Raw genomic sequence first — 19,916 nt, forward strand, 5'->3', positions numbered from 1 at the left:
TCCAGCTGTATATTTAGAAACAATAAACAAAGGACATGCATTTATATAGCACCCTCCCTGATCACTATAAGTCCTAAAGTGTTTTAGATCCAACAAATAATTTTTGGAACTTGGTCACTGTTGCATTATGGGAAGCAACAGCCAGTTTCCACAAAGCACGCTCCCTTGCTATATAAAATAAGTATAACAATATTGACCACGCCACCCGTGATAACTCCCCTGCTCTGCATCGAAATAGTAATGTGGTACATTATGATGTTCATCTGGCAAACAAATATGGTCCAAGTTTAACATTTCATTCAAACAAAAACACCTCCAGCAGGGAAACACTCCCTCAGTTACTCCACTGAACTGTCAGCCTAGATTTTCATGCTTGAATTTTACAGTGTCTCCGCCATGTGAGACCTCTATGGGCTGAGTTACAATTGAGATGCGCAACCAAAGTCATTAGTGGACTTTGTCTCTGGACTCAGTTCCACTGCTGAAACCCTCTTTCATGTCTTTGTTATTTTCATCTATTCAGCTTGCTTCTGGCAGGTGTCCCCTGAATTACCCTTTGTAAACAGGACCTATTGCAAAGCTCTGTTGCTTGTGTCCCAACTTGCAATAAGTACCATCTGCCCATTACCCTGTGCTCACTGAATTACATTGATTCCTGGTTAAGCAATGCCTGGATTTGTCTTGTATTGAAATCCTACAATGGCCTTTAGCTCTTCCCTTCTCTGTAATCTCCTCCAATCTTAGAACCCTTCAAAATATCTAATTCAGCCTCAGACATCCCCAGCTTTGATCACTCCATCACTGATGGCCATATGTTCAGTTGCCTGGGTCCAAGCACTGGAATTCCCTCCTTAGATCTCTCCTCCTTTAATTAAATACTCCCAAAAATCTTTGGCCCACTTTTCCACTACGTGCGCTAATCTGGCTTGGTGTACAGTTTTGCTTTTTGACACTGTTGATTTTCAGAGAAAAACCCATCTGGTTCACTAATATCCTTTAGGGGCAGAAACTGCCATCCTTACCTGCTATGACCTACATATGACTCCAGACCCACAGCAATGTGGTTGATTCTTAACATCCATTAGGATGGCCAATGAATGCTGGCCTAGCCAGTGACACCCTCATCCCATGAAGTAATTAAAAAGCACTCCCTGGGGTGTTTCATTACATTGAAGACGCTATATAAATACAGCTGGCACATTTCCCAGCTGTGTTGGTCAATAATTAATGATTTTTGCAGTCTTCCTGATTGAGTTGACTGACCTTCCACGCATCATTAGCTACAACACTGAAGTTACTCATTGGTCTTGAAGTGGTTTCTGAATGCTGACTTACTAAAGTTCCACCCAGTCACATTCACAAATAGGAAGAGTTCAGTTTGCAAAATATGCACTGGGTAACTTTTCACAAACCATCTCCGATCATTAATAAATGCAAACAAAACAAAAACTACTTTAGCAGTGATTTGAAAGTTAAACCCACTTCATGGGAGAGTACCTGAGATCATACATTAGGCATCTGCAGCTCATTGATCTTATTTAAATGAGACCTAGGGGCCATTACCAAGTGCACCTTCATACTGGCCATTCGAGCAGAATCACATGAACCAAACGTGTATCTGTGTTTGCACCTCACAAGATGTGTTAAAAAGAGACGAATACTCACAGGGGAAATGGCCAACCGCAGAATTGTCCCATTTTTAATCTCATTGCGAGTCTAAAAGAGGAAGAGTGAGAGAGAAAGAGAGAGTGAGATAGAGAGAGGGAGGGAGAGAGAGAGGAGGAAGAGAAACAAAAAGAGAAGGACAATTATGAATTTAAAAAGGGAGAACAGCCATTAACTTACATTCACCCGTTTGGCACAAGTACAGACAGTGAGGTTTACTGAATGGTCTGAAACAGCTCAAACACTAGGTGTGCAGACAGCAGAAGCATAGCTCTGGAATAATTTAAGATGCTACAGCAGGGTAACAGCAGTGTATTTCTGGATGAATAAAGTCAGGTTGGTCTTCTTCATCCATTCCCTGTGCAATGAATATGCCCAAATTACTGACTGACTGATAGAGATTAAATGCTGGTATTGTCAAGGTTTAAAGACTTCAGGAACCCAGAGGACTGACCTTTTCTGTAATGTATAGCTGGGTCCCATCAGCATACCGTAGAGTATAGTGCTCTGGGTTTGGTAAAGACCACCTGTTAAGGCAAACCAGATAAATCTCATCAAAAATCCCTTCTGTGTCCAGCACAGCATCAGCAATGTTAAACAATTGAGAGCCACAATCACAGGCGAGCAGATATAATAAACAGTTACTGACCATTTCTTAGTTATTTGGAACAATAATCAATAGTATCATTACCTAATCAGTATGCCATCAAAAACGGACAAGCGAATCAGTAATTGTAAATCACCAGTCTATTTCCATTAACAATGTGTTGATGTGCACTACAGATCCATCTGTCTGCCTTAACTCTGTATCACTCAATACCCATGCCCAACAAAAAGAGTCCCAAAATATGGAGAGTACCCAACCCAGAAATGACCCAAATGTGAACTACTGTGATAATGTTACATTTCAATTTACACTCAGGCCGAATCAAAATAGATTTATTCAGAAAACAGGGCCGCAAAAGGAAACGCCCTGCGCTTCACACTTTACCTAACATCTTCCCTATTAGGGCCAGTGGTACATAGCTCATCTGATAGAGTGTTCGGCATTTAAAGTTTTTGCAAAGATTTGTAGCTCAGGTTGTGGGCGGGGTTGTTGACTAGCTTGCCGAACTGGCTTGTTTTCATTAAGACATCTCGTCACCATGCTAGGTAACATCATCAGTGAGACCTCTGATAAAGCAATGTTGTTCTACTCCCCATATGGATTTGTATATGGGGTCTAATTCTAAATGTTTGTTGATTGCATTATGGGTCAAGAACTATGCCTCTAGGAATTCCTGTGTGTGTCTGTGTTTGGCTTGGACTACTACAGTTACATTGCCCCAGGTAAACTGATGGCCTTCATTATCTGGGTATACTGATATTAAGGAGAGTTCATCATGTCGTTTTGCTGTAGCTGATGTTCGTGTGTTCTGATGGCTAGTCTCCTTCCTGTCTGTCCGATGTAATGTTTGTGGCAGTCGCTGCATGGTATTTTGTAAACTATGTTGGCTCCGCATGTTGAGAGAATGGGGTCTTTAATCCTTCTAAGTGTTAGTTGCAGCGTGGCTGTGGGCTTGTGGGACACTCTACAACAAACACACACAAAGGATTAAAGACCCTCATTCCCACAATAAGCAGAACCAATGTAGTTTACAAAATACCATGCAATGGCTGCCACAGGCATTATATTCGACATACAGAAAGGAAACTAGCCATCAGAACACACAAACATCAGCTAGCAGGAAAACAACACAATGAATTCTCCTTAATATCAGTACACTCAGACAACGAAGCCCATCAGTTTAACTGGGAAAATGCAACCGTAGTATCCCAAGCCAAACATAGACACACACAGGAATTCCTAGAGGCATAGTTCTCAACCCATAGTGCAATCAACAAACATATAGGATTGGGCCCCATATACAAACCCAGAAACAATATTACTCATCATAACAGACCAGACAATATAAATTCACGCCGAGTAGAACAACATCGCTTCATCGGAGGCTTCACTGATGATGTCATCTTGCTAGGTGACGAAACATCTTGACGAAAACAAGCCAGATCGGCGAGCAAGTCAACAACTTCACAAATTTTTGCAAATGCTCTGCCTGTTCCAATTCTCTGCACCAGCCCCATCCTCTTCCCTTATCTCATTTCTTCAACAACCTGCTCATCTGACACTGACGGGGCTCTGTGTTTAGCACACTGTGGCATGAGAAATTTGTGTACAATTTAAGCTGTACAACATTTTTCATTGGATCAGATATGCTTGAGAGTCCTGGACACTGGTCCATTGATTTGCACGCCGAAGGGTCAAGATATTAGGATAAATTTAGACTGAATACATAGCAACGCATAAAGTCAGAATGCATTTGTAATGATTGGAATAAGGGCCAGGTGGATCCATTGAGTATGAGATCCCTGATTGGCAATGGTAAACTGGGCCAGTCAGGAGCCCTGCTGACAGATATAAACAGGAGATTCAGAGAGTCTCCTCCCTTCAGGGACTAGCTCTAACCCAGGTGGTCAGAGCCCACATACTGTGTACGTGTAAATAAAGGGATACCAGCGTCCATACACTTATTTCAGTCTTGAAATAAATCAAAGTGTAATCATCTAAAACATGATTTCCTCATTTATAGAGACTATTATTCTACATCAGGAGTCTTACACAGAGCAAATCAGTCTGTGCTTATTCATTAACTGCCTCGTTCACAACCACAAAACTATTAATAGCTGAGCAGTCATTTTTGTCTGCAGGTGAATATGAAAAATATCACAACTGTGGTTAATCTCCCACGTACAATGCAAATGAACAAAATTCAGCTAAAATACAACTAAATACACAAGGAACATTGTATTGAAATCACTTTTTCCCTCTGCTCTGAATGCACTTACTCATCGGGGGACACAGACTCACAGTCACCCACTTCCCGCATGCTTCAGGCACCAAGTGTACATTGACTGTTGACAATACCAGAAAGGGACCTTCGCTCTGCTTGGTCCACTGGCCAATTGGAGTATCCTGCATTACATACATGCTGTTTCAAAACCTCAAACCTCATAATGTCTCAGTGCATCATATTTATTATCATCAACAGCTGTCCTTCCAATCCTGAGCTTAATTATGGGCCGGAATGCACCAAACTCTCCAATCACTCCCAATTTACTCAAAGGAAATAGTCAATATTCAGTGTAGGGAGTCAGATGCCATCCTGATCCAATTCCTTGTGGTTCATCACAGATGGAGCTTCCACTGAAACTAGACAGTTTCAATGACCCACATTATACAACTGGGGGCATCTGATGTTAAGCCTTGTGAAGGGTCTGGGACATCCTGCACTGTATGTAGGTTAGAAATGATTGCAGCACCTAAGCTAATGCAAATTTTCCTTTAATTAAAACTTGAGCCAATCATCTTTTGTATTTGCAAACTGGTCCAAAAGAACTTTTCAATTGTTTTTGCTCTCTGCATACTTGGTATTATTGCCTCCAATTCGATTTTCCTTCCCCGGATACCATTTGAGGACCACACCAGTACATATGCAATCTTCAAAGTCTTACTTTGATCCCAAACTGAAGGCCCAACCGTACATGAACCCCAACGCAAAGGACACCTGCTGTACACAACAGTAACTCCAGGTCCCTTAAATCTATCAATTTAGAATTCTCTTCACTCCCTATACAAATCCCAAAATTCTGTTACTCCATCTCGGCTTCTAGGCCTCAACCCTCCCACTCATAGTGACACGACTTCAGCCCTCTGCAATTCTCCACAGAAACATTGAGCCTTCACTGTTCTTTCCTCCCCTAAAACCCAGCTGTCTGATCAAGCCTTTGGTCATCTAGGACAGTATGTGATTTTTTGGCTGAACATCCACTTCTGTCCGACGTTAAAGATGCCGTGCAAGTGCAAGTTGTTGTAGGTGTAAACACCTAGAACAAATTTCAACACATTGGTCGAGGACTGTGGGTGCCCTGAATGCCTCCGAGGTCCAGGTTCTCACGAGATCAGTTCATGCTTTCAAAATTTAAATTTGACTTTTTAAATAAAAATTGGTAAGACAGGAAGGGGACACCCAGAAGATATAGCAGAAAGGGAAACCAGGTGGACAGAAGATTAGAAAGAGGTAAAGAATACCAGAGATTTGGGAAGACTAATGTCACCAGAATAGTAATCCAGAGGTCTGGGCTAGTGCCAGCGTGACATGGATTCCAATTTCACCATGGCAGCTGGTGGGATTCAAATTCAATTAATACAGCCTGAAACATTAAATAAATCTGAGTAGTGGTGACCATGACAACTCTCACAGAGTCAAAGTCATACAGCTGTACAGTATGGAAACTCAACACATCAATGCTGACCAGATATCCTAAAATAATCTCGTCCCATTTGCCAGCATTTGGCCCATATCCCACTAAACCCTCCCTATTCATGTACCCATCCAGGTGCCTCTTAAATGTTGTAATTGTACCAGCCTCCACCACTTCCTCTGGCAGCTCATTCCACGCACGCACCATCCTCTGCGTGAAAAAGTTACCTCTCAGATCCCTTTTAAATCTTTCCCCTCTAACCTTCAACCTATGCCCTCTCATTTTGGACTCCCTTACCCAGGGAAAAAGGCCTTGGATATTCACCCTATCCATGCTCCTCGTGATTTTATAAACCTCTATTTGGTCACTCCTCAGTCTCTGACACTCCAGGGAAAAAAGCACCAGTCTATCCAGCCTCTCTCTATAGCTCAAACCCTCCGACTCTGGCAACATCCTTGTCCATCTTTTCTGCAGCTTTTCAAATTTAACAACATCTTTCCTGTAGCAGGGAGACCAGAATTGGCCTCGCCAATGTTCAGCAATTGCTATACAAACTCATCTGGTTCACTCATGCTGTCCAGGGGAAGGAAATCTGCCATCCTTACCAGTTTTGGCCTACATGTGACTCCAGACTTTCAGCATTGGTGTTTGTTCCTTAGTTGCCCTCTGAAATGGTCCAGCAAGCCACTCAGTTTAGGGACAATTAGGGAGGGGCAAAAATGCTGCTCTTTCCAGCAACACACACATCCAACAAAAGAGCAAGTAAATGAATGAATTAAACATTGGGAGGAATCACAGAGGGCCAAATAATAGGCTGTGATAGGTTTGGAATGCTTTTGAGAAAATGCACAGGAAGTGATTAAAAAAAAGGCTGATGAACTGCAAGCAAATAGAGGCAATAAAACAGACCTGTTTCAAAGAAAGGGAAAAATAGGAAATGTGACAACTGAGGCTGCAAGGTATTCAGGAAAAGTAAAGATAGAAAATAAGGAACGGGGCGTCGGTGTTGATCAAAATAAATTACTACAGTATTGAAGATGGATGATGCAGATGAGGCACCAAAGAGAAAGTGTATTTGAGATAACAAAGTGTGGAGCTGGATGAACACAGCAGGCCAAGCAGCATCTTAGGAGCACAAAAGCTGACGCTTCGGGCCTAGACCCGTCATCATCTGATGAAGGATCTAGGCCCGAAAAGTCAGCTTTTGTGCTCCTGAGATGCTGCTTGGCCTGCTGTGTTCATCCAGCTCCACACTTTGTTATCTCAGATTCTCCAGCATCTGCAGTTCCCATTATCTCAGAAAGCGTATTTGGTTGGGACTTGGCAATAACAGATGAGCTACTGGATATAAACATCAAATTGTGGAAAAGAGAGAGTGGATCAAATTTGCAGGCAAATTGCAGCAAGGTGCAAGTGTTACAGCAGTGAAAGTGGGGATTTCAATTCTCCTAATGTAGATTGAGATAGTAACAGTGCAAAATGCAAACAATGAATAGGATTCCTGAAATATGTACAAGAGTTAGAATTTTTACAGCACAGAAACATGCCACTCAGCTCATTGTGCCAATGATGATGATCTATCTATTCTAATCCCATTTTTCAGCACTTGCCCCATAGCCTTGTATACTCTGGTGCTCTGAATCTTTCTTAGATGTTCCCAGGGTTTGCACTTCTACCAGCCTTTCAGGCACTGAATTCCGCGTGCTCTCAACCTTCTGGGTGAAAAACAAAATCTTCAAATCCCCCCTAAATCTCCTGCTGCTTTCCTTAAAGCTGTGTCCCCTGGTTATTGGTCCCTATAGTAAGGGAAAAGTTTCTCCCCATCTATGCCCCTCAGAACTTTGAACACCTCAATCAGATCCCCCTCCACCTTCTCTGCTCTGAGGAAAACAACCTCAACCTATCTAGTCTTTTTTTATTGCTGAACTGTTTTAACCTAGGCGACATCAAGGTAAAACTCCTCTTCAGCCTGTCTACTGCATTCACAACCTTCCTAGCATGTGGTGACCAGAACTACACACAGTCCTCCAGCTGTGGTCCAACATAATATACAGCTCCATCATAACTTCCTTACTCTTGTATTTAATGCTTTGAGTAATAAAGACAAGAATCATACATGCAGTCTTTACCAACGTCCTGCTGCCTTCCAGCATCCACATACGTACACACCATGGCCCATCTGATTCTCTGTATCTTGCAGAGTCCTACTCGTCAACGTGCATTTCCTTGCTTTAATAAGCTTCCCAAATGCATTGCCTCACACTGTTCAGGATTAAATAACGTTTGCCAACGTTCAGCACAACTGGTCAGTCTGTCTGTAGCATCTTGTCGTCTAAGTGTTTCTTCCTTGCTATTTACCACATCATCAATTTTAGTGTCGTCTACGAACTTACTGATCATAAGTTTTACATTCGTGTATAGGTCACTAAAGCATGCTACAAACAGCAGTGGTCACAGCATCAAACCCTGTTGTACGCCAGTGGACACGGGCGCAAAAACACCCTTTGACCAATACCTTCTGCTTCCTGCAACTAAAACCAATTTTGGAGAAAGAGCATTTTCTTGATTGATGTATTTCCAGCCCAAGTTACTGGATCCAATTCAGGGGAATAAAATGGAGCATTTAGGGATCTCTTGAAGAGCATTAAGGTGGATAAGTCCCCTGGGCCTGATGGTATCCACCCCACATTACTGGGAGACGCAAGAGAAAAGATTGTGAGGGCCTTGACCAAGATTTTTGCATCCTCACTAGCTGCTGGAGATGTCCCAAGGGACTGGTGAGTAGCTAATGTTGTTCCTCTGTTCAAGAAGGGAAATAGGGATAATCCAGGAAACTACAGACCAGTGAACCTCACATCAGAAGTTGGGAAGCTATTGGAGAGAATTCTTCGGGAAAGGATTTACACACATTCGGAAAAGCATGGCCTAATTAGGGACAGTCTGCAAGGTGTTGTGCAGGACAGATCATGTCTTACTAACTTGACTGAATTTTTTACAGAGGTAACAAAGGTGATCGATGAGGGGACAGCAGTGGATGTTGTCTACATGGATTTTAGTAAGGCTTTTGACAAAGTCCTTCATAGTAGGCTTATCCAGAAGATTAAGATGCACGGGGTTCCATGCTGACTTGGCCGCGTGGATTCAGAATTGGCTTGCCAAAAGAAGACAGAGGGTATTGGGTTTAAGGGTGTTTTTCTGGCTAGAGATCCACAACTAGTGGTGTTCTGCAAGGATCCGCACTGGGTCCTCTGCTGTTTGTAATATTTATAAATGACTTACACGAAAATGTAGATGCGTGGTTAGTAAGTTTGCAGACAACGCGAAGATCGGTGGAGTTGTGGATAGTCTAGAAGGTTGTCAAAGGATGCAGCCAGACATAGATCAGTTGCAGAAATAGGTGCAGAAATGGCAGATGAAGTTTAATCTGGCTAACAGTAATGGGCCGCACTTTGGGAGATCAAATGTTAAGTATACACTTAATGGCAGGACTCTGAGTAGCACTGATGTGCAGCAGGCACTTGGGGTTCAAGTACATAGCTCCCTGAAATGGCCACACGAGTACATAGTGCGGTAAAAGTTAGTGTATGGTATGCTTGCCTTTTATTGGTCAGAGAATTGAGTACCAGAGTCAGGATGTCATGTTGCAGCTTTAAAAGAGTTTGGTTAGGCGACACTTAGAATATTGCATTCAATTCTGGTCGCCACATTACAGGAAGGATGCGGATGCTTTGGAGAGGGTGCAGAAGAGGTTTACCAGGACGCTAGGTAACAAAGTGTGAAGCTGGATGAAGACAGCAGGCCAAGCAGCATCTCAGGAGCACAAAGGCTGAGGTTTTTGGCCTAGACTCTTCACCAGAGAGGGGGATGGGGAGAGGATTCTGAAATAAATACGGAGAGAGGGGGAGGCGGACCAAAGACGGACAGAAAAGAAGATAGGTGGAGAGGAGTGTATAGGTGTGGAGGTAGGGAAGGGATAGGTCAGTCCAGGGAGGACGGACAGGTCAAGGAGGCGGGATGAGGTTAGTAGGTAGGAAATGGAGGTGCGGCTTGAGGTGGGAGGAGGGGATAGGTGAGAGGAAGAACAGGTTAGGGAGGCGGGGAAAGCTGGGCTGGTTTTGGGATGCAGTGGGGGGAGGGGACGAGCTGGGCTTGTTTTGGGATGCAGTGGGGGAAGGGGAGATTTTGAAGCTTGTAAAGTCCACACTGATACCATTGGGCTGCAGGGTTCCCAAGTGGAATATGAGTTGCTGTTCCTGCAACCTTCGGGTGGCATCATTGTGGCACTGCAGGAGGCCCATGATGGACATGTCGTCTGAGGAATGGGAGGGGGATTTCAAATGGTTTGTGAGTGGGAGGTGCAGTTGTTTATTGCAAACCGAGTGAAGGTGTTCTGCAAAGCGGTCCCCAAGCCTCCGCTTGGTTTCCCCAGTGTAGAGGTAGCCACACCGGGTACAGTGGATACAGTATAGCACGTTGGCAGATGTGCAGGTGAACCTCTGCTTAATGTGGAAAGTCATCTTGGGGCCTGGGATAGGGGTGAGGGAGGTGGTGTGGGGGCAAGTGTAGCACTTCCTGCGGTTGCAGGGGAAGGTGCCGGGTGTGGTGGGGTTGGAGGGGAGTGTGGAGCGGACAAGGGTGTCCTGGAGAGAACGGTCTCTCCGGAAGGCAGACAAGGGTGGGGATGGAAAAATGTCTTGGGTGGTGGGGTAGGATTGTAGATGGTGGAAGTGTCAGAGGATGATGCGTTGTATCCGGAGCATCAGTTGTAACGGAGGAAGAGGTGGGGTTTGAGGCCTGTGTAGGTGCGGAAGAGGGACTGTTTCACGTAACCTTCAAAGAGGCTGGCATAGCTGGGGCCCATGCGGGTACCCATGGCCACCCCCTTTGTCTATAGGAAGTGGGAGGAAGCGAAAGAAAAGTTGTTGAGGGTGAGGACGAGTTCGGCTAAGCGGATGAGGGTGTCGGTGGAGGGTGACTGGTCGGGCCTGCAGGACAGGAAGAAGTGGAGGGCCTTGAGGCCAGCTGCATGAGGAATACAGGTGTATAGGGACTGGACGTCCATGGTGAAAATGAGGTGTTGGGGGCCAGGGAATTGGAAGTTCTGGAGGAGGTGGAGGGCGTGGGTGGTGTCATGGACATAGGTAGGGAGTTCCTGGACCAAAAGGGGGAGAAAATGGAGTCCAGATAGGTGGAGATGAGGTCGATGTGGCAGGAACAGGCTGAGACAATAGGTCGACCAAGGCAGGCGGGTTTGTGGATTTTGGGAAGGAGATAGAAACGGGCCGTGCGGGGTTGGGAGACAATAAGGTTGGAGGCTGTGGGTGGGAGGTCCCCTGAGGTGGTGAGGTCATGGATGGTGTTGGGGATGATGGTTTGGTGCTCGGGGGTGGGGTCATGGTCAAGGGGGCGGTCGGAGGAGGGATGCTGCCTGGATTAGAGAGTGTGAGTTGTAAGGAGAGGCTAGAAAAACTTGGGTTGTTTTCTCTTGAGCAGTGGAAGCTGAGGGGAGACTTGATAGAAGCCTATAAAATTATGAGATGTGTAGATAGGGTTGACAATCAGAAGTTTTTTCCCCCAGAGTTGATATGTCTAACACTGGAGGGCTTGCATTTAAGGTGAGTGGGGGAACAGCTCAAAGGAGACGTGACAAGCAAGTGTTTTTACGCAGAGAGTGGTAGGAATCTAGAATGCACTGCCGGGGTAGTGATGGAGGCAGATATGATAGGGGCGTTTGAAGGACTTTTACATAAGCACATGAATATGCAAGGGATTGCGGGATATGGATCAAGGACAGGCAGAAGGGATTAGTTTCATTTGGCATCATGTTCGGCACAACACTATAGGCCGACGGGCCCGTTCCTGTGCTGTACTCTTCTACGTTCCAATAGTGACGACAATATAATCAGTTCAGAGTGGTTTAGAGTAATTATGGAAAATATGTAATTGGAGGCAGCTAACTTCAGTGAGATGAAAAGAGATCTAACCCAGGTGAATTACAACCAAGACTGCCACGCAAAAACTGTAGGTTCAGAATGAAAGGCTTTCTAGGAATAAATAGTGCAAATATGGAGTAGATACAAATCCCATAAAAGGAAACGGAAGGGCATCTAATGTTGGCGTTCACTGGATGGTTAAAATAGAGATTAATAATCTCACTATCCTCCTTAGATACAGGGTGGCCCCTCTTGTGGTGCATTGATCAGTCCAGGGGCAGGGACACAAAGGCTTGGCTCAAATTCCACTTGCTCCAGAACAGGCAGGGCATCTGCTGCACTGATGGTGGAGCGGGGGCCCCTGGCTACAGTAGGCCCAGAGAGGGGACCTTGTAGAAGTCCTGGAGCCAAGTTTAGTGCCCCGGATGAACTCTAAGTATTTTCTTTCATTTTTCTTGTACTTCAAAATGTTGCCAAATTGTGGCAATAGAACATTTTCACTATATCTCCCCAGGTATGTGTCACAATTAATCATTCATTCATTCATTTATATGAGACAGAAAAAGGAAGATTCCAACAACTATACGGTTAATAATACAGAAGGGAATCAGGTAGACAACAGAAACATAGAGAAGTTATCTAAAAACAAAGGTGAAAAATCACATGGCACCAGGCTATACTCCAACAGGTTTATTTGAAAACACAAGCTTTCGGAACCTCACTCCTTCTTCAGGTGTTTGTGAGAGAGGGAGTATCAGACACAGAATTTATTAGTAAAAGATCAAAGTTCACACCATTGACGAGGATGTATTAAACAAACCTAAGATGCTGTTAAATCTTTAATCAGTTAAAAGATTTTAATTGATTAATATGTATATGTAAATCCCTGAATTCCTTTCAAGTTCCACACACACACACACACACACACACACACACACACACAAATCTATTGTGTAATTACAGACACATTTTACTTTGTTAAAAAGCACACAATTTACAGACAGTCAATTCCTACTTTAGAAATAAACCCAGTCTGACTCCAAACTAAATCACAAAACAGATTCTGAACAAGGTCACATGCCTAACATGCATTGTCTGACCTAAAACATCACCCCTTCTTTACACTGATAAAACCTTTCGTTCTGTCAGGACCATAACTTGAAAGGAATTTGCAGATTTACATATACATATTAATCAAATAAAACTTCTAATTGATTAAATATTTAACAGCAACTTAGGTTTGTTTAGTACATCTGCAATGGTGTGAATCTTTGATTGTCTACTTATAAATTCTGTATTTGATATCACCTCTTTCTCTAACACCGGCACCTCTACAATCACAAAATTAAGGGGGCAAAAAGACAGCATGAATGGTAACTATCATAAGAGGAAACCCATATTTCTTTCATGGCCGCAAAACAGTCAAGGTCAAGAGAAGTGGCGATTAGGGACCAAAAGTGGAGACCTCATTGTGTAGGCAGAAAGCATGGCTTGGGTCCTAAGTAGGTATTGTGTACCTGTCATCAGTGCTAGAAACATAAGGGGAACAAATAAATGGAAGCAGTAGCCACATTGGATAGGATGCTCTTAAAAGGTTGACTAATCCTCAAAGTAAGAAAGTCTCTTAGATAGGTTGTATCCCAAGTTACCAAGGAGCTTGCAAAGCCTCTGACAATTTTCCAACCCTTCTTGGCAATGGGGATGGTGCCAGAGGACCAGAAGATTGTTACACTGCGGAGGCTAGTCAGCTTGAAACAGTGATTGGTATACTTCGAACAAGAATGTGCTAGAACAAAGTTAACTGATGTTTAGAGAAACATAAGTTGATAAACATTAGTCAGAAAGGATTTACTAAAGGCAAATGACATTTCATTAACTTGATTGAGTTTGAGAAGTGCAGTTTTTTTATTTATTCATGGGAATATGGGCTGCACTGGCGAGGCTAACGTTTATTGCTCCTCCCTAATTGCCCAGAGGGCAGTTAAGAGTCAACCACATTGCTGTGGGTCTGGAGTCACTTGTATGCCAGGCCAGGCAAGGATGTGTAGATTTCATTCCCTAAAAGAACATTAATGAGCCATATGGGATTTTCCTGACAGTCGACAATGGTTTCATGATCATCATTAGGTTTGTATTTCCAGATTATTACAGAACTCAAATTCCGCCATCTGTCATGGCATGATTTGAACCCAGATCCCCAAAATATTACTTGGATGTCTGGATTAGTAATCTAGTGATGATACCACTAGGTCAAGTGTAAATTGTGATTATGGATATTCAAAGTTATTTGACAATGTATCACATAATAGATGTCTTCATGGGGTTTAAGGGCAGATACTGCATAGGTATAAAATTGGCTAAAAGGACAGAAAGTAATGGTAAATGATTGTTCTTCGGACCGGAGGGCAATGTGAAAGAGTAAGCCCTGGGAGCTGGAGTGGAGATCATTCTTCTTTTTGATGTATATAGCAAAGACCTAGGCTTGATAGATAGAATATAGTTTCAAAGACTTCAGATGATACAAAACTCCTAATCGGAGCAAACAATGACCTGATAAGCAATTATTTTGGCAGGAAGAATGAGAAAAGTAAGTATATTCTAAATGGTACAATATTAAAAGCGGGTGATGGAACAGAGGGAACGGGGTTACACAAATATTTGAAGGGCACAGAACAAATTAAAAAGGCACAACAAATCTCTCATCAGGAAAACTTTGTTAATAGAATACAAAAGCTTACGTGAACCGTGCAAAACATTGGTTTCAGCCATAGCATTATAATTGGGCACGGCACATCAGAAAAGGACATCAGGGATTTGCAGCGGGTATAGAATAGCTTTATTAGAATAGAGTCAAGAGCTGCTGTTCTGTTATGTGGAGAGATTTATGAAGTTGCAGTTGAGAAGATTAAGCGTAAATTTCATGCAGATATTCAAAATCATGAAGAGTTGTGATAATTTCTCCCTACTTCTTCTATTGACAGTGACAGGAGAGTCATTCACTAAAGTTAAGGTTATTGGCAAAAGAACCGGAAGTGACATGAGAAAATTAGGGTTTTAATGACACTGATGTTGTAATGATCTGGAATGGACTGCCTGAAAACGTGTGATGGAAAACAGTCATTCTAATTCCCTTTTGAAGTTAGAATCAGAATGGTGTAGGAAATCATTCAGCCCGTCAAGTGCATTCTGCTCCCTGTGGAGTCATTCAGCCTGCGCTATAACCCCATAGACTATTTCCCTTGTGTGCGTGCAATTTCCTTTTTAAATTAATCATCACCTCTACTTCCACCACCCTCAATTGGCAGGTCCAAGTCATTGTCATTCATTGTAAGAAAAGAAGTTCTTCCTCCTCGCACCCCCATGTACCTTTTGGCCTATACATTCATGCCATGTCCCCAATCCTTGTACCATCACCTAAGGAAAAGCTTTTCTTCATCTACGTCGTAATCTTGAAGACATCTATCAAATCTCCTAAACTCTTTTGTCCTGAGAACAAGCTCAGCTTCACGTATCCCTAAAAGCTGCTATGTTGATTAAGAAATTAAGAAAGCTTGCATCCAAAGCAATGCAATAACCATGGAGATTGCTAATACTTATATTGGGGAGAAAAATGTAACTCAGCAATAGTAGCTTGAAGATCAAGTTAGAAAAAGTATTTAAAAGTTCCTTGGAACAAAGAATGAACCGGGGAGGTGCAATTTTAAAATCGTGATCTATGTAACAAGACACAGTTAACAGACGATAGGGAGAGTGGGGGAATGAGATTAATTGCATGGCTTGACCAAAATGCCAGCACAGGCATGGCTGAATGCTCTCTATCCACGCTGCATTGTTCAGTGATCCTATAGCAAACTCTGATGAAGGGAATCCAAATACAAAAAAGTACCACATCGCTTTTGTTTCACTTTTTGCTTCTGCATTCCATCGCCTTCGTAACTTGTATTGTCCAAAGTTCTGTCTTAGCTTTCACAAAGCCTCACCTTCCCGTTCTCCACACCTCCCTCTTGTTTCTGATCTCCCTCATACCCTTTAGTATGTCAGTCTATTGCTCAGAGTTGCCTTCCCCTTGGCTCTCTAATGTAGAGCCATTTTTGCCTGCAGAACCCACCTCCCCCTCACTTTCCAAGGCAGCTCTGGGATAAGTTAATAACCAATGTTCAGCTCTCAGTCCTTGAGGGTCAATGTACTTTGCTTATCCTTAACACAATATTAAAAGCCACAAGAATCAGCACATTCTGGTACATAGACAGGGATTTCTCCAGAGAAACAGAAACTAAAATGTTCTGTAATGTTCAACATGGATAAACAGTGTTCCCACACACACTGGCTAGGGTTTAAGATTATGCTTAACAAATACCTAGAGATTTTAATCCTGGAATTAATGACCATGGAGTAACCAATAGATAATGATTCCCATCAGTCGTTCACTCAACAAAAATTGCAGGCTGGAACAAATTTGGTTTTGTATTTGCTCTGAAGAGCAGCACATCCTCAGAGAGCCTGGCTCCTTCTGTTTTTAGCACCTCATGCTCAGCAATTCCTGAACCGTACACAGGATTCAGTGGGAATGAGTCAAAGCACTTTTAATAGCTACAGCAGCAAAGACTTGGATTTGTACAATGTATTGTAAGAAAATATTCCATGGCATTCCACAAGAGTATTATCAGACAAAAATCAGCGTCAGAGTCCTGGAATTCCGCTCCCAGTAGCAGTGTGGGTGGTACTTACACGACAGCAGCTTCTTAAAGGCAATAAATACTGGCTGAGCCAACATTAGCCTAGACCACATTCCATGAACAAATAATTTAAAAAACCGACAGAGCAAGACAAAATATTAAGCGTGATACATAAAATGCCTGAACAAAAATATCACTTTAGAGAGGAGCTTAAGCTGGACAGAGAGGTAGAGAATTTTTAGGACTGAATTTACAGAATTTAGGGCACACGGTGGCTCTGTGGTTAGGACTGCTGCCTCACAGCACCAGGGACCCGGGTTTAATTCCACCCTGGAGTGACTAGCTGCGTGCATTCTCCCCACGTCAGCGTGGGTTTTGTCCTGGTGCTCTGGTTTCCTCCCAAACTCGAGAGATATGCAGGTTAGGTGAATTGGCCACGCTAAATTGCCAATATAGTGTCCAGGGATGCACAGGTTAGTTTGATTAGTCATGGTAAATAAGGTTAAGGAGATGGGATCTGGGGGCGATGCTCTTTGGAGGGTCAATGCAGACCTTATGGACTGAATGGCCTGCTGCTACTCTGTAAGGTTCTATGAATTCAAAACAGATAGGCACTGGGTTAATATATATGCATCAAGTGTCAAGAGGATCACAAAGAGGTGGTTTAATTTGCTGGGGAATTAATGTAAAAGAAAACATATGATAACAGTGAGTTATAAATACTGCCCAGAGACTGAATGAATAGCATAAATGACTTGTCTCAAATTAATGCCAGAATTACACTATCTTCATGACAGAATCTTTTTTTTTGATTTCCTATGAGATTAACTCCTTCCCTTTCACCCCACTTCTACCTCTTTCCCAGGCTGCCGCCACCACCACATGTAATCTTTCCAATTTTCCCTTGAATTGTTTTCTTTCTCCTCACTCCCAAGTTGTCCCAGAACGTTACTTCCATACATGGCAGACACTGTCACATCACCAACTGGTTTTTCCCCCACAATGAATGGTATCACAACTAATGCAAAGCTGGCCCACACCCAACTGGCTGCATGGGTCTTGAAGTCTGGAATGACCACCAATACCTTTTCACCTCTCCCTCCTTCAAGGTGGTCCTCAAAGCCTCCCACTATAACCAAGCTTTTGGTTGTCTGTTCCAATATTTTAGAGTCTCAGAGATAAACTCTATTCCATAACTGTCCATAGGCTTAAGGTGAGAGGGGAAAGATTTAAAAGGGACCGGAGGGCCAACTTTTTCATTCGAAGGGTGGTGCATGTATGGGAATGAGCTGCTAGAGGAAGTGGTGGAGGCTGGTACAATCCTAACGTTTAAAAGGCACCTGGATGAGCATGCGAATTGGAAGGGTTTACAGTGACATGGTCCAAAAGCTGACAAATGGGACAAGATTAATCCACAATGTCTGGTCAGCATGGACAAGTTGGACCAAAGGGACAGCTTTCACCACGAACAGCTCTACGAAATCACAAGCTTTACAGGCAATTATCCACTATGTGCCACATAATTCTGACCTTCAGATCTGCCAAATCACCATATATGATAGCCCATCACAACTATTTCCTTCTGGTAAAACACCAATCATTGGTCCCCGTGCATCTTCTAACTATAATACAGCACTGACTGAGTAATACATCAACCTTCCCTCAATGCCTTATCTAGAGAGGACTCTCTATTACTTGTATATAGTTGTGGTGCCACAGTACTTACCCATCACAGACCTCCCGGATAATTGCAATCAATGGCTTTTTCTGAAAATGACAAAGGATTGAGTTAGCAATTAAACTAACCAGCTGACACTTCAGATCACATCAAACTTTCCAGAATTGTATTGAAAGAATATTTCACAATCAGCTCAAAATTACAACAGTATTAGGTTTATTTTATAGTAAATTCCTGTATTTGAAATGCAGGGTTACAGTTCCTGTCCTCTGACATTGCTCTGCCCTGATGTTAACTGTAGTTCTCTCTTCCTTTTTCAGTTTTTGGTTCTTCCCCACTCACAATCATCCGTGTGATTCTCCAGCTTCAGTGGGTGCTCCTTGCATATTTGTGTCATTTGAGCTGCGTCAACCCATCAAAGATATCTGAGTTCAAGTCCCATTCAGGATTTGACCACAAAAATTAAAGTTGGCACTCCAGTGCAGTACAGAGGGAAAGCTGGACTGTTGAGGGTACCATCTTTCAGATAAGACATTAAACCTTTGTCGGAGATAACACACTGTGGAGCTGGAGGAACACAGCAGGCCAGGCTGCATCAGAGAGGCAGGAAAGCTGACATTTCAGGTTGGGACCCCCTGCCCTGTTATGTGGAGGTACAAGATGGCACTATTCCAAGGCAGAACAGGAGGGCTAACCCCAGTGTCCTGAACAATACTTATCCTGTTCCAAGGAAGAGTTATACTGGTCTCAAAAAGTTTATACTGTTTCTCATTTCACAGATGATGCCAAACCTACTGGGCTCCTCCAGCAATCTGAGTTTCTCATCCAAAAAAAAGATTATCTGGCCATCATACTGCCGGAGTATTAAAAGATGCTATAGAAATGAAGGAACTCAGCAAGCCAGGCATCATCAGAGGAGCAGGAAGGTTGACATTTCGGGTCGGGACCCTTCTTCAGAAAGAAAACATTCCATGGTATTCCACAAGAGTGTTATCAGACAAAAATCAGCATCAGAATCCTGGAATTTCCTTCCCAGTAGCAGTGTGGGTGGTACCTACAAGACAGCAGCTCACCACCACCACCTTCTTAAAGGCAACAAATATTGACCGAGCCAACATTAGCCTAGACCACATTCCATGAACAAATAATTTTAAAAATTGACAGAGCAAGACAAGATATTAATTGCGACACATGAAAAGCCTGAATAACAAGCCTTAAAGGCAGAGTAGAGAAGTAGAGAAATTTAAGAACTGAATTTACAGAATTTAGTGTGGCACGGTGGCTCAGTGGTTAGCGCTATTGCCTCAGTACTTTTCAGTACACCCATTTCTGGAGAAGGATCCCGACCTGAAACATCGACTTTCCTGCTCCTCTGATGCTGCCTGGCCTGCTGTGTCCCTCCAGTTCCACACTGCGTTATCTCTAACTCCAACATCTGCAGCTCTTGTTATTTCTCAATACAAATGAAACTGTTTTTTTAACCTCTGTTGCATTCCAGTTTATTTCTGGCACTGTTATCTTTTTGGGGCGGGGGCTGGGGCTGGGGGTTATTGGTTTACGATGCAAGTGATGCCAAGCTCATCATGAAGGCTCAGTTTTCTCAATCTCACCTCTTGCTTGAGGCATGGTGACCCTTGGGATAAACTCAGTTGCAGTCAGTCC

General features: G+C 43.2%; 1 protein-coding gene across 5 annotated transcripts in view; it reads right to left on the reverse strand.

Annotated features, from left to right (window-relative positions):
- LOC125461403 (engulfment and cell motility protein 2) overlaps positions 1-19,916 on the reverse strand; it is a 255,761-nt gene that overhangs the window by 100,340 nt on the left and 135,505 nt on the right. For all 5 annotated transcript variants that reach the window (XM_059652861.1, XM_048550143.2, XM_059652860.1 and 2 more), the window contains 3 exons: positions 18,303-18,343; positions 2,120-2,192; positions 1,666-1,716 (listed from right to left, as the gene is read on the reverse strand). In XM_059652861.1, coding sequence (XP_059508844.1) covers positions 1,666-1,716; positions 2,120-2,192; positions 18,303-18,343 — 165 coding nt within the window. The remainder of the gene's footprint in view (positions 1-1,665; positions 1,717-2,119; positions 2,193-18,302; positions 18,344-19,916) is intronic.

This window comes from Stegostoma tigrinum, chromosome 19 (assembly GCF_030684315.1).
Source record: "Stegostoma tigrinum isolate sSteTig4 chromosome 19, sSteTig4.hap1, whole genome shotgun sequence".
NCBI lineage: Eukaryota > Metazoa > Chordata > Chondrichthyes > Orectolobiformes > Stegostomatidae > Stegostoma > Stegostoma tigrinum.